This window comes from Paralichthys olivaceus, chromosome 12, assembly GCF_024713975.1.
Source record: "Paralichthys olivaceus isolate ysfri-2021 chromosome 12, ASM2471397v2, whole genome shotgun sequence".
Classification (NCBI taxonomy): Eukaryota; Metazoa; Chordata; class Actinopteri; order Pleuronectiformes; family Paralichthyidae; genus Paralichthys; species Paralichthys olivaceus.
Genome location: NC_091104.1, coordinates 23,636,182 through 23,650,894, shown reverse-complemented (window position 1 = coordinate 23,650,894; position 14,713 = coordinate 23,636,182). Strand labels below are relative to the sequence as shown.

The 14,713-nt window shown below is 38.4% G+C and overlaps 1 protein-coding gene across 5 annotated transcripts in view; it reads left to right on the top strand.

The window, feature by feature from the left end:
* syt14a (synaptotagmin XIVa) overlaps window positions 1–14,713 on the top strand; it is a 44,365-nt gene that overhangs the window by 11,775 nt on the left and 17,877 nt on the right. For 4 of the 5 annotated variants that reach the window (XM_069535507.1, XM_069535505.1, XM_069535506.1 and 1 more), the window contains exons 2-4: window positions 1,460–1,507; window positions 9,251–9,403; window positions 12,721–12,948. In XM_069535507.1, the coding sequence (XP_069391608.1) occupies window positions 1,460–1,507; window positions 9,251–9,403; window positions 12,721–12,948 (429 nt within the window). The remainder of the gene's footprint in view (window positions 1–1,459; window positions 1,508–9,250; window positions 9,404–12,720; window positions 12,949–14,713) is intronic. The other variant, XM_069535503.1, reaches the window with a different exon arrangement.

The following is a 14,713-nucleotide window of genomic DNA, read 5'->3' as shown; positions in this document are numbered from 1 at the left end:
GTGAATCATGACAAGGACATTTGGACTAATGTCAGGTATGTAGCTGAAGTTGGTGATACTGGTAGTAATACCATGATATTGGTTGGTTCAGACTTTCAGGTGTGAAAACATCCTCATAGTTAATGTCCAGGTTTAAACCCTACTGTCATGCTGATTTGAGACCTATTCAGTTGTAGAGAAGGCTGTTAGCTATGGCCAGTACAGAGAGACTGTAAAATATGTTACGATAAACACCGCTGAAGCTTTTTCTTCCCAGGTTTTCTTCCGGTGAGACAGAATACTTTGTTCTCATATTTACAGGGGCCATTACAGACTGTAAATGGGCCTCACATGGTTTGTACAAATGTATCTCACTGCATAGTTTTACTAAGACACCTGCTTTCTCACTAGAAACACACTTGGGATGAATTATCTCAGTCCAACAGCGTTATGTATTGTATGTATCTTAAATCATTGAGTCACTGAGGTCTTATCTGCAATATAATTCAAAACAGGACTAATAAAAAATCAGCATGGTCCTGTTTAACTCGATTCATGAGACTATTCTTGTGTTTGTTCTCTTATGTAATCATGAAGTGAAACAGTGATACAGGGGAGCATTCATGTCGCCATGATTTAAGATTTGAATACCACCCTCACATGCTGCTTTTCCTTTTATGTAAGCGAACCAGATGACATGTGAGGATGTTGTAAAACTAGAATAATGTAAAAATATTAAAGTTGAGCTGAAGAGAGGAAGTGGAAAGGTGTGAGAACTGAGAAGATAGAAGGAGGTTATGAAAACCTCAATGACTATTAAGTGAAGATAAAATATTTTGATGGCTATGGGCCGAACAGAACAAATTTAGTAAGGTCTTATCACACTGATGTGTGTTGAAGTGGGAGAGCTGATAAGTTTTAATTTGTTATTTGATTCTAACTGGATGAGACTGCCCCTTCTCCATGATCACCATGATCTCCAGTTCAAGATGGTGGCATCCACCATCCTATGTCCTACATATTTCGGTTTCATTTTGAACAGTGGGAGGAAGTGGAGATTCATCTTTACATATACTGTTGATAGTTACTCCACCTGAACAAGCTGAGACAGGCAGTAACATTAAGTCATGTATGTACATCCAAGTCTTTCGCATATATCATTAACTTCTCATCCGTCAATATTTGAAAAACGACACAACCGAGGTTTGTTTCCAGCACAGCTAGAGCAGATGAACGGCTTTTACTCTGTGTTCGTAAGATCCTTGCTGAAGCTTAAGAGAAGAAAATGAAATTAAACTAAACTCTGAACACCCACATCACACTGTCATCACTGAGTCTCTGTCAGTGTCCTCTGTCTGTTGTCTTCTGCTGGAAATCTGTCAAAATGTACAAACATGTTTAAATGTGTTTCCATGTGTTTGTGTTGTGTGTCCTTCCCTCCATCACAGCGTGGCTCATTGAAACTGCATTGTCTTTCCAGGTGGCGAGCGTAACTGTGGAGTGCATGAGCTGATCTGCGTCAGAAAAGGTAGGGCGGATCACAGCTCTGCCCCCGCTCCACCCTCCCCTTCAGCACGTGTCACCGTTTTACTGTCAACGTTAAAACTCGTCCTTGTTCTGCTGTTGTTTGTTTCAGTCTCCTGTTGTTCTGTGAGCTCATCGCTTCTGTTCTTTGTTTCCTGTTTCAATTGTCGATGACATTAAAATGTTTGAAGAAACATCAGAGACACATTCTCACAAGTCAAATCAAGTATAAGACACTTAACAATGAAAGTCTTTTTCTGTATAATTATCTTGTCATCACTGTGCCCAGTATGGCTAAATTGCTATTTAAATGCCTTAAAGTAAATAATTTGTGCTCGATTAAGTTACAAAGATGAGTTGAATAAAATAAATTTATAGCATATTACTATAAATTCAAGGTATTTACTAACCTTCTCACCATGTGGTATCTTCTCCAAACTACCCACTTGACTAGTTATCAAATTCTTATGACTTTACAAACTTTACTATGAATAACAAATGTATAAAATATTTTTTTACAGGGTTATAATATGCAATTATCATTTAATTTGATTTGAAAAAAAACTTCAATTAAAGTTTTCATATAGACAAAAATAAACGAAAGGCTCATGTTGAGCGATTTTATTGGTTAACAGCTGAATCAGTCGAACAGATTCAGAGTTGCTAAAAACTGGATGTATAATCTGATCTAACTGAAGGTTTTGATTGACAGATTATTTTATATTGGACCCCAAAGTTACACTGTTTAGTAATTTTAGTTTTTTTCATTTTCAAACCTTACATACAGGAGATGTTTAGTTCTCCAGAAAAATAAATAACATATGCAGTTTAAGAAAGAGAAAGTACTCGTATTCACATACATATTAGATAGTAATAGTTTTTAATAACTCAATATCAACAGTTTCCCATGTTTTATAAGTTTCCTTTCACAACATTACCACAATACTTAAAATCCTAATTTTTTGCAGGTTATGTTGAAACGTAGTTTATGTTGTTGTTTTTTCCTTATATTATTTTCAGTAAGAATTTATTGATACCTTATAGACACAAAATAATTCAAATGCATGCTGTGATCTAAAGAACATTAGAGGGGTAACTACAACAATAGTGCATTGCACGTAGTCATCTTTAATATTTAATGGATAAACGACACTTGACTGTATGTTTGTTGAATATCAAAGTAATTGTAATAATAATGTACCTTACTTCTCGTTCTGTCACAGGAGTGAGTGAATGTAGGTGGATAGTCATGATGGTGCTGCTACAGAATTTTTCAGACTCAGTGTGAGGTGTATTTCTTTGTCAGGGCACTCTGGGTGAAAATGACTTTTAGAAACTAAAAATGTCAGAGTGGATTCAGAGGGTTTTTATTCCAGTGGATCATCCAGCTGAATGGTCAGGCTCTATGAATGTGTGTGTGTGTGTGTGCACAGTAGGTACTGTGCTGTGGAGCACTGTCTGAACATGTGTAGGAGTGTGTGTGTGGGTGCTGATGACAGTGCTTATGTGCTGCCTGTGGAGTGTGTGGGCGTCTTTGTGCTTCTGAGATGAGTTTGTGGTTTTTGACGTTCAAAATGACAGTTTCCATGTGAACAAAACTAAACAAAGACAACAAGAGACGTGCAACAATTAATGAAATGAACGAATCAATATTTGTCAGCAGTGAAAACACCAAAGAACATTTATATTTTTCACGCATACAGTATTCATACAAGTACTTTCACATACTTACTTTACTCTAAACCTAAACACAACAGTTTTAGGAATTCACTGTTAGCTCATCATCATCATCTATTAATTATTAACTATGATTACAGGGTCAGCTAAGCAGCCCAAATGTTCTTTATTCAATCTATGCCCTCTTGTTCCTCCTGGACGATCTGTAAATCCCTTCAGGGGTTGTGCGAGGTGTAGTCCTGTGTCTCACCAACATCAGACATCTCAGCACAGAGGAGTAACAGCTGAGGCATGGTCTCTTGGTGTCATTGTTAAAACTGTCAGACAAATCATCCTCTGCCTCCGAACAATCAAACTGTCGCAGAGGTTTTTATTTGTTAAAGTTACAAAGACGTGTTCTTCATTTTTTTTTTATCATAATGATTCATTTAGACCAGCACAATCAGTTCAAACCATAGACTGTATATAAAGAGGTTCAAACATTAATTCAGATGTTTGTACTCGTCCTTGCGCATCTGGAATCATCTGTAAAGTAAGGTTTGCTTCCGGCTGTACTCGGGCTCCCCCTACAGGTGGGATGTGTAATTCACTGTTGTAAACAATTTAGGGCCTGAGCCTCCCCCTGTACACAGCTGTGCACATCTGCATTTGTTAACAAGCTGAGGGAGAAGAGGACAAAGAACCAAGTGGACTTGGGTCAGTAGCATACCAGCTTACGAGCTAACACAGGAAAGAAATAGCCGGCACAGTCAACTAGGTCCGAGCATGATGCGTATCAAATCACATCAAATTGTTTGGCTAACTTGCTAAACCTCTATAGAAATGGGTTAAACTGCTTCTAATGATGAACTAATGAGTCGACAATTGCACTTACACAACCAATCATTAAGCAGAACAGCACAAGAGAAAGCAAACAAGCAAAAGTTACAATTTACTTCTTCCATCACTACGTCAGGTCAACTTCTCTCCTGTTTTCTTTGGCCTCGTTTATTTGCCCAAAATTCACTCTTGTTCTGTTTCTAACTTCAGTTTCTTTAGTAGCTCTGCTGAGATGTCTGCGCTGAGAATGGCGAACTAGTCTGTTATAGCTAGCTATGCCGTAAAGCAGGTGTTAATGTTCCAGAACAGTATGCCAGAGTTACATAGTGCAGTCCCAGCCATGCAGGGGTTGCTGTGGCAATCATAGACATGCCATTCTCCCTGTTATAAGTTTTCAACCATCAGAATGATTTTGAAGCTGTTATTTTAATGTACAAAAATGAAATGACCTAGTTTTGCGATCAGTAAAGCTTCCAGTTGATAAGTCCTCTGTCTCTAAAACAGTGTCTGCTATAAATCGGTCTTAATATCTGAACTCCACTGCAACTTGACTTTTTCTTATCGTTAATCTACCTGTATTCAACACGTTCAGGTTCTCATCTTTATCTATATCTTCTTGCAAAATCTTTTAGCTGTTACCCTTAATGACAGAATTAAATGTCGGTCCTCTTATTTGCATTGTGTATACCTGATTAATTCAGTGTTTTTGGTCTAACAGGCCTAACACAGCAGAAAAATACCTAAAACACCTAACAACCCCCACAGAATAGTTGCATCATAAACCATATCAGGTTCTCATCAGCAACACAGACGGTGTGTGAAGACTTCAGACACAAGTTTTTCATATATTGAAATTCTTTTTAGATGTGTATGACATGAATGCCTTTTTAATTTCCCTCAACTTCCTGTGACATCTTCATTATCATATTAATTTAATTATTGATTTGATTGGGATCTCTGTTAGCTGATTGTCCTGGGGTCCACACATCGGTGACTCTCTTGTTCCTACTGGAACTTATTCATTATCAAGACATTTTCAATCATTAACATATTCTCATCTTAGACTTTATAAAAAGATGGACGACATGTAACTGTCACGTGGCCAACTTACGCATTTCGATTCAGAGTCTGCACAGTTGCCATTAGTGTATGAGGCCTCGGTAGTGAGGGCCTACCGATACACATGCTCAACCAATCATGAGTCAGTCTCAGCTGTCAATCAAGATGTTTCACCTCGTTATGACAGCAGCAAATAACAAATTAAAACCAAAATTACTGGAAGACTGAGCACAATGACATACATCAGCGTGACAGCTTAAATAACAGAAACCCTCTTTGATAAATATTCATTTGACTTATTTTGTTTGGTCCATGTCTTATATACTAACACAAAGGAGGTGGGGTGTATGACCTATACTGCAGCCAGCCACCAGGTGGCGATCGAGATGCTTTGGCTTCACTTTTGGGAGCTGCCATGTCGTCCATACATACATCCCCCCCCAACACACACATGTTATCTAAGACCTATTCTCAGTGTTTAAATGCAGCAGAGTTGATTTTTTGTATGTTGAACAGCAAAAAGAGAAATGATGATAGATGCTCTTCACTGAGTTACAGCACCACAATATCCTGTAGCAACACGAGTAAGTACCGGGTTTGGTGATGGAGGAGGGGTGAAGACAGGATACACATTTTGCTTATAGAATAATTCAAACACATATATTCATACATTGTGGTGTGATGTCAGGAAGGCCAATGTAAAGACAGAGTCTCTGTGGGTTTCTGTGATTCAGTCTTCCTCTCCCTGTCTGAGCCTGTTGAAAGGTGCGGAGCAGGATCCCGCTCCATCTGTGCTGTGAATAATTCAGTCCACAGTGAGAAGCTGGTATAGTGTGAGCAGACAGGCATTCCCATGGTATCACGCCTCCTGTGACCAAACACAGTCGGCTACCAAACAATGGTCCCAGCTCATTACAGGCATATCCAGACGAGAGAACAAACAATTAGTCGACTTACTTTTTCATTCATTTAGTTTTCTCAGCAGAGCAAGAAGTAACAATATGTTATCCCACATCTTCCCTTGTTCTTTAGGTATGAAACAGTGAGGCTGTGATTATGTAACAGTCTTATTGTTAAAGCAAACTGGGCTGCTCTGGTTTTTACACACTTACATTTTCCAGACCTGCAGCAGATTCAAATGTTTGTTTCTTGTGCACAAACGCATGACGCCAATAGGTGAAGTAAATACATAGATCGAGTGAAACAAATGCAGTGCAGCAGTGAAGTGAAAACAGTCACACTAATGTCCAGGTAATTCTTTCAAGCATTATACTGGATATAGAAAAATAACAGACGGCTCATCATATGTTATCATCATAAATATGAAAATTAAGAAAGATTACAATATTTTATTTAAATACTTGTTCATGCTACGTTAGCTCATTATCTTCCTTTTATAACTAGTGCTGTCATTATTATGCCTCTGTTCCAGTGACCAGAGGCATGTCTCCACTTTGTCCGTCCGACGCAGTGATATCTCAAGAAAGAATTTCTTCTTTCCCCACATGCTAATTTTGTACCATTAATCACTTTGTACTTATGTGACCCCTCAGCGGTCTCACTGATACTGTTCAGTGAATGTTCAGAGTCCGAGTGGCTACTGCTTGATGTAAATGTTTTCTTTGATCACAGTGAACATATTTATTCACATATATATTCATATTAACAAGTAGTTGTGCGTCAGTGAGGTGACAGCTGTGGAGACATTATGTTTCCAAGTTGTCTATCTGTCGTATTCTTGTGAGGTCATTTCAAACTTGTCACGAATGATAAACTGATTCGATTTGTGTGGTCAAAGATCAAGGTCAATGTAGGTGAGGTGCTATTGCACTAATGAGCTATAACATGAAATGTCTAATTGGATAAAAATTTGCAGCGGTTTCATTTTATACATCAAAGGTCAAAGTTACTTTAACATCATAATGTTCTGCATTAAACCTTTTATGGCTTATACTTAACATCATCACTCTATATCTGTATTAGTCCACTCAGATGCTTTAAGAGGCCACCCTTCCACATGAAGGTTTTCAGAGTGTTAATCAGCACAGGAAAAACTGTTGTATTGAAGATTGGGCTTGAAGTCTAAAAAGTCTGAGTTACAAACTGAGAGCGATGAGTTTGAAGTATTTGGACGTTTTCAGGAAGAACATTTCAAAATGAATTGTAATTGTAGGATTGGGGTTTAACAGGATTAGGTAAAACCTACCCTTTAAATTTTAGGGTTGATCCAGATGTTTTTAATCAGGTTATTTACATCACGCAAACTTTGTGGGGATTAATCCTGAGATCTTGTTGAAAGCAATCTGGTCTATTTACTGGACTGATTTTATTGAGTGTGTGAAATTTGGTGCAGTTTGATTAAATCTAAGGAGACTGATGGACCTTGGCAGAGGTATGCACTCCTGTGACGGCACTATGAAATGGCAAAAGTGTAACTTTCGAAGTTTGTTGCAGTTCATCAGGCAAATGGTCACTGACAGAGAAGTTGGTGACCGAATCAAGTCAAGACAGCATGTGGGAGCTGTTTTCCATAACATTTGATCCACATGGGAAGGGTTGTTTTCAGCAGTGAGAATGGGAGTCAGCAGCAGTTTGACTGTTTTTTTTACACCCTTTTCAACTTTTTCCTTTTCAATGCACATTACAAATTCTGTGGATAGTGGTGAGAAAACACTGTGGTGCACACACCTTTGTGTTTTCTCTATTAATCCAGATTTAAAACATCTCGCAATCAGTATTTGTCTTTTTATTCCCCATGCATCGTACTGGATTTGCTTGTTTAATGGTGTACTTTCTGAAATGTAGAAATTAAACAGAAGAAAGTTATCACCAGGTTCACTGCATAGGATGTTGTGTAATTGTTTTTTTCTAATAACATAATCATCCTGTAATCATCTTCTTTGATACAAAGCCCTTTACTGGAGCTGCACACAGAGTGGTCATGTCCTCACAGCACCTCATAGTGTCTGATTGTACGGGTGCAGTTTCCTCTTTAAATCAGAAAAAGGTCTCAAGGGAAGTCTAAGCTAATTATTTCTTATGTGTCCCTCCTTGATAAGGAGCAATGACGCTATGTTCCTTTCACACATATTAGCCTCATGTGTATTGACTCATGAGACTGATCTGATCTGCTTCTAACTCTCTAACTCTTTCTCATAGTATCCTCAGCCAGTTTTCATTATGTTGTGCAAAAGAAGCTGAAATTTTCCTCAAAGTGACATTTTAGTAACGTTGTGTTTTTGCTTGTTAATTTGGAACTCGTACTCAGGAGACAGACTGTTAGCACGGCACGCTGGAGTGAGTTCTTTAATTTTGTGCCTCTGATTAAAACATAATTGCTTTCGTTTATTTCTGAAAAATGTCAACACGCTGAACACACTGCAGGAGGTCACCCCTGACGACTGATTGCTGCTGAAAGAAAATGTGTTATTTTTTAGTTTACATGGAACGTTTGGCAGCAGTTGAGGACAAATGTGTATTTTAGCGCATTTATTTACTTTGATAAGACGAGATTGATCCACTGCCAGAGGAAAGCACAGCTGAAAAACACAGCCGCTCAGAAGAGATGCCTTCTCTGAGGTGCACCTGATGACGACTTGATGGCGTCCCTGAGGGCGTTGGAAGGTCGCACCTGAGCTGGAAGGCTTTTCATCTGTCACAACCTCACTCAGATGGTTGTCATCAGCAGCTTTAACAAATCCTGTCTGTATCTAATGTCGCCGAATCAAACCGTGTCTGCTGATGTGCAGCAGCCAGCGTTGCCTTTAATGAGATTTGACTCGCCTGTGTATCTGGAGCCTGGAGTGACGCTGCCCCTGAACTTGTTGCTATGGCAACCAACAGGTTGTGTCTCTGCAGTGTTACAACCTCGGTCTCTCTCTTCTCTCTTCTCCTCATGCACTTGTTTTCCATGTCTTCCTGACTCTAGACAGGCCTCCTTGTTTTTTTAGTATTGGATTAATTTTATTATTAAAAGAAAAATGATGAAAGACAACAAATTTACTATTAATAATAATAAGCACTGGTTTACAAACTGGAACGCTCTACTGGCTTCTACTGGCAGGAGACATGTAGAAACATCTTTAGTGTGACACTAGTCACACCATCATCATCTCTTCCACGGTCTAAGTTCTTACTGAAATCTTTTATGCCAAAGTTGATTCATGTTTTGATATGAACAATTCTTTTTCAGTCTCTCCAGAGGTGCTGGGGTTTCTGACAGCTATTGGACTCTTCATCATCCTCATGACCTTCCTCTTCTGGTACCTCAACAACAAGTTGGAGCTAGAGAATCCAGGGAGCCTGCAGTGCCTTGATGAGTTCAGGAAAACCACAGAGCTGCAAGGTAAAGCTGCTCATATACACATCATGTGTGGTTTTATGCTCAGGTTTCTCTTATGGGAGTTTCTCTCTTAAGATATTCCACCATATTTCTAATGGAATCACATGTTTTACTGTTTTGAGATACTTGGAGTCAGGTTTATGCTGTTTCTATAAGAGCCACAGTTTCCAGTATACACACAGTAACACACAGTTCATCTGATGTAACACTAGATACTTCAGCCTACGCGGAGAGATAATTTATTCATATAGCACTTTTCATAACATAAAATGTATTTCAAGTTGCGTTATAAAAAGTGAGTTAAAAAACAACAGATCCCTAAAATCAGAACATACTAAGACACTAAAGGATGTAAAATCAAGCAATGTTAATAATAAAAATAAAATCTTTGAGATTAATTTTAAGAAAGACAATCAAAAGGTTTATTTTTTATATTTTTTTTGGTATTTTTTTATATGTTTATATGTACTAATCTAAAAGTTAAGATGGTGCCAGGCTGCTTTGGCTTTAAAAACGTAAGGGAATTGTAAATATATGTGTATTACAGTTGTCTAGGCATGAGAATACAAAAGCATGGCTACATTTCTTAGCATCCTCTCAAAAAAGGTATAGTCTGACTCTGACAATGTTTCTTAGATGTTAAAACATTTTTTTTAATGTGGCTTCCAGTATAAACAAATACATTTAATTGGAAAAGAGAAAAGAGATGTATTTTGCAAATATGTCAGCGTGGACCTGGCAGATACTTTATGTTCCTTTTTCACCTAACTTGTGTGGAGTGGACAGAATTTGTATTCTTTAAAAAATAGTAACCACAGGTAGTGCAGCACTTTAAACTACACTTTCATACAGGATTTTATCATAACATTGTTCGAGAGCTTCTACAGGTTCCAGAAAGTTCTACATCAGCTGGACTCATGTTACTTGTGAAAAGTATAGACCTTCTCTGACCCTGACCTTTCTCAACCTGTGAGGGGGTGACTGTCACTGACAGATGTTGGGATGTTTACATGTCATCTGCAGCCGAGGCCTCAGAAGTTTAAAAGGTTGGTGGCCCCAGGGAGCCAGGGCCCCTCAGGGAGCCGGCTCTACCCTGAGTACCACTGGTAAACCTTCAGTTAAAACAAAGGGAGGCAGTGTGAGCTGGCTAGCTGATTCTTCCTGGTGTCTATTCATTTGTCTTTTTCTGCAGTTAATTTATTTTAATGACAACGTTTATCTATTTTGATTTATTTTTACAGGGATTGTGTTTAAATTAAAAATAAATCTAGTCAAAGAAGCCCTTCTATCGCTTCCACAATTAAGGGAGTCATAGAAAGGCGATGCTGTCCCCTGCTGGAAGAAATAGGAAGTTACAACTACAGTTTCAGTGGTTGATCCTCAAGAATAAACTGACTGAACGGCTCCTATTTTTTGTATCTTTGTGATTTTGATTGTTTTCTTTTTTCTATCTCTTACACACACATAAAAATTAATATCAGTTTCTGTAATGCAGTCCTAATTATGATCATCTTTTTATGTAAACGCATGGCTTCAAAATAACCATGGCCACAAAGATTTTTTTGTGCTTGTATTTACATTTAATTTTTAATATATTTCTGTTAATAGCCTTTTCAGTAAAATGTTTATTTCTTGCATATCAAGACATTATGCTGCATATAATGATGTCTCTGATCGTGGACACAGCACCATGGCAACATTAATGTTGAAACCCTAAGGACAGGAACATTGTGTCTGGCTGCTGTAAAATGTGTAAAATGCTTCACCTGAACTTAACTAACCTGATCCAGCTACGTCTTCCCTGTCGATGGAGATAGTCTATATTTGAATGCTCTATGCTTTTTTTGTTTGTTTTCATGTCTATTTCAGCCGAGCGGTGGCAATTGAGTTGTGAGCAGATACACATTTATTATATTGTCAACCAATACAGTGTTCTTTATCTGCTAGCTTTTAATAACTGAGTAATTTCCAGCTTGACATATCACCTGTAAACAATGGCTTGCAAAAAAAAAAAAACAATTCTTACTTTCCATTTTAATTTCTTAAAGCAGATCAAATATCCAAAGTGTGAAAGGTAAAGTTCTCAGGGATGGAGATGAAATGGTCAGGTGATCACGGTCATCAGTGTTATCGTGGTATTTTTAAAATCTAATGTAAAGGTTCAAAAATTACATCCAGGACTCATTTGTTATGCATCCTTGAATTCTCGTTTTCAAAACATCAGACACATTTGAGAATATCTTACTTTGCTGTGTGACACTACCCAGATCCATAAATATAAATGAATATAAATCACTGAACCTTAACAAAGCTTTGACTGAATGATTGGTGGCTCAATTCAGAATGGTTCAATCAACACACGTCAGCAAGTCTTTTTTTATACCTCCACTCATGGCGACAGTTTCCCTCATGACTTAAAGGAATTCAGTTCCAATTTGGTACCAAAGTTCACTAGGAGTCAAAGATGAAGGTCACTGTGACCACGTAAAACATATTTTGGGCTTTATTTTCATGATATCTCAAGTCTGTCTTCAGGGAATTTCTTTAAATTTTGAGCAGTTGTCACTTGGACTTAAAGGTTCAGTGTGTAAAATGTAGGTAAAAGGGATCTATTGGCAGAAATGGAATATAAAATAATCCCAGTCATTTTTTCACTAGTGCTTTTCATTGTAGGAATTGTTGTTTCTTTACCCTATAATGGTTCTTTATATATAAATACTTTATATTGACATTGGGAGCAGGTCCTCTCTACGAAGGCAATGTTTTTTTACGGTAGCCCAGACTGGACAAACTAAACACCCTTTGAGTTTTTATGACAACTGAAGGTTACCACAGGTTCATGTTTGGAAGGGTGAGATGCAGGGTATTAAGCTGCAACAATCAACTTTACCACTAGATCTAACTAACTTCTACACACTGTACCTTTAAAGATAAATTGATTAGATTTCAGTGGTCAAAGGTCAAAGGCTAAGGTAAAGGTGGCCTTGTATGAGTCTGGAAAGAAAAATGCATTTAGACAAAAAAAAAAAAAACACTGGTTGGTGGAGGCATACACACCCAAGGCGGTATTTCTAGTTTTCAAATACATTTCAAAGTTTTGTCCACTACAGTGTTGATTATCAACTGATTTAATATCCATAAAATCTGCATTTATAGATCTCTGTATAACCCACTAAGTGTGATTCTGACAATGCAGTTTGTGTCAGTCGAAGCTTCCAGTCTACTTGATTTTAATCAAACACCAACTCTCTTTGTCTGAAAGAAACTTGAATCACAACGTGTCCCACAGTAACCAGACTGTCGCTCTGTATCTTAAACAGACAAGGCCTACTCTGATGCCAACCTGCAGGGCTCATCATCAGACAGCGAGGATGAGCTGATGGGTCAGTATCAGGAAGCGGTCAGCCGCTCCCAGGGCCTCCGGGGAGGAGCCAAGGCAGCCGCTAATGTCAAGCATGGAGGAGGCTTCAGCTGGGAGAGTCGGCATAAGTACAGCCCCCTGAGTGCAGATTATGAAGGCTACAGCAGCGAAGCTTCGGCCGATGACGGTAGGTGTCTGTGAAATTAAACACGTATGCCATCCTTTCAGTATTCATGTACTGTAAATGATTTGGGGTTATTGCTCCTTTCTGTCACTTTGAATGTTTGGTTTATTTTTTCCAAGAACATCCACAAAAGACGCCTCAGCTGTACGTTGAAGAAAACAATGAGATTAGTGCAGATATTTCCCTCTTATCACTGCAGTAAGCTTGAGTCAGACTCTGCTGCGCCTCCACTCCCAACAAACACAAGCACCGCACACACAACACACACAACGCACACACCGACACACACTGTCAGTTAATCCAGAGAGGTGATCAAAGCGAAGCTCCTGTTCAGCACACTCTCCGTGGGAGGGTTATGAAACAGTCAACTGTCTGCATAATCTGCACAGCCCCAGCCTCACACTTTTCTTCTTTTTTTTGTATCTCTCTTTCTCATCTCTTTCTCCCATCTGCCAGACTTGTCATCTCAAGGCATTTACCGTGGTGGATGAAAATCTTCTTTTTTTTTTCATTTTCATCATAGACTGAATAACACTGGCACTGACCTATTTGGATTAGTCAGTTTGTTCTCTTATTCATCCGTTTGAATATTTGACTGCAAAAGTGGCTTGTTTATTTATTTGACTTCATTAAAAGTACCATGCACACTCCACCTAAACCTCAAATGTGAATCAATCACTGAAGGCCTGTAATTCATCTTACATGACATGATATAATGTAATCGATTATTTGTTATATTGGACCCATTCTGGTAGTATAGGTCTAAAATCAGTGAGAGACTAAACTGAGGAAAGTATTTTTTTGTATTTGAAAAAATAGTTTGATACTTTGGGAAATACAAGAGTTAGTAAAGGAGCTCTATACATCTTTTGTATCTGCTGGTTATCTAAGATTAGCATAACCAGCTAGCCTTGTTCCCACTAACCAGATATAAAGTTAAAATATTCCAGAAACATATTCTGCCAACTGGTAAGGATGATGTCATTTGGCGCCACAATCTGTGCTGATTATGAAGGTCCTACTGATTCATACGTTTAATCAATCACAAGTCTCAGCTGCCAATCATTGACATTTACATTTAGGGCATTTAGCAGACGCTTTTGTCCAAAGCGACTTACAATAAGTACATTTGTCACAAGAGAGAAGCCACAACATATCACCGCCGATGGGGTAAAACGAAATATAGAAACAATTGTCAAGCCCTCACCTGAGGATCGTAACTGCTATTTGTGAAAGATTCTTTAAATGCATAAGTGCTATGATTGAAGTGCTAATCGTACGAACATACAAGTGCATACGTTTTTCTTTTAGTTTTTTTTGGGGGGGGGGGGTCTCTGAATGAGTGAGTCTTGAGTCTTTTGCGGAAGATGGCAAGCGATTCCGCTGTCCTGACATTGGTCAATCGTGACAGTTCATTAACAACAAGAATGAGAGGAACCATATTTAAGAAAAAATTATAATAAAATTATCATAGGTGGAGGTGGGGTTTATGACTCCAGCCTCCAGGGGTGATCGAGACACTTTAGCTTCACTCTTGTGGAGCTATCATCCACACTCTATGAATTAAACTAAATCATATAATAAATTAATTAATGAGCTTTGGGGGAGCGGGTTAGCTGTAATTTTTGAATGCCAGAAAGAGTCCAGCTAGCTGGTTTTCCTCCATTCCTAGTGCTACTGCTAAGCTAAACTATGCTAACAGGCTGCTGGCTGAGGTTTATAACACAAAGAGAACGGTAACGGTACCTCTTAACAAGAACGTGAAAAA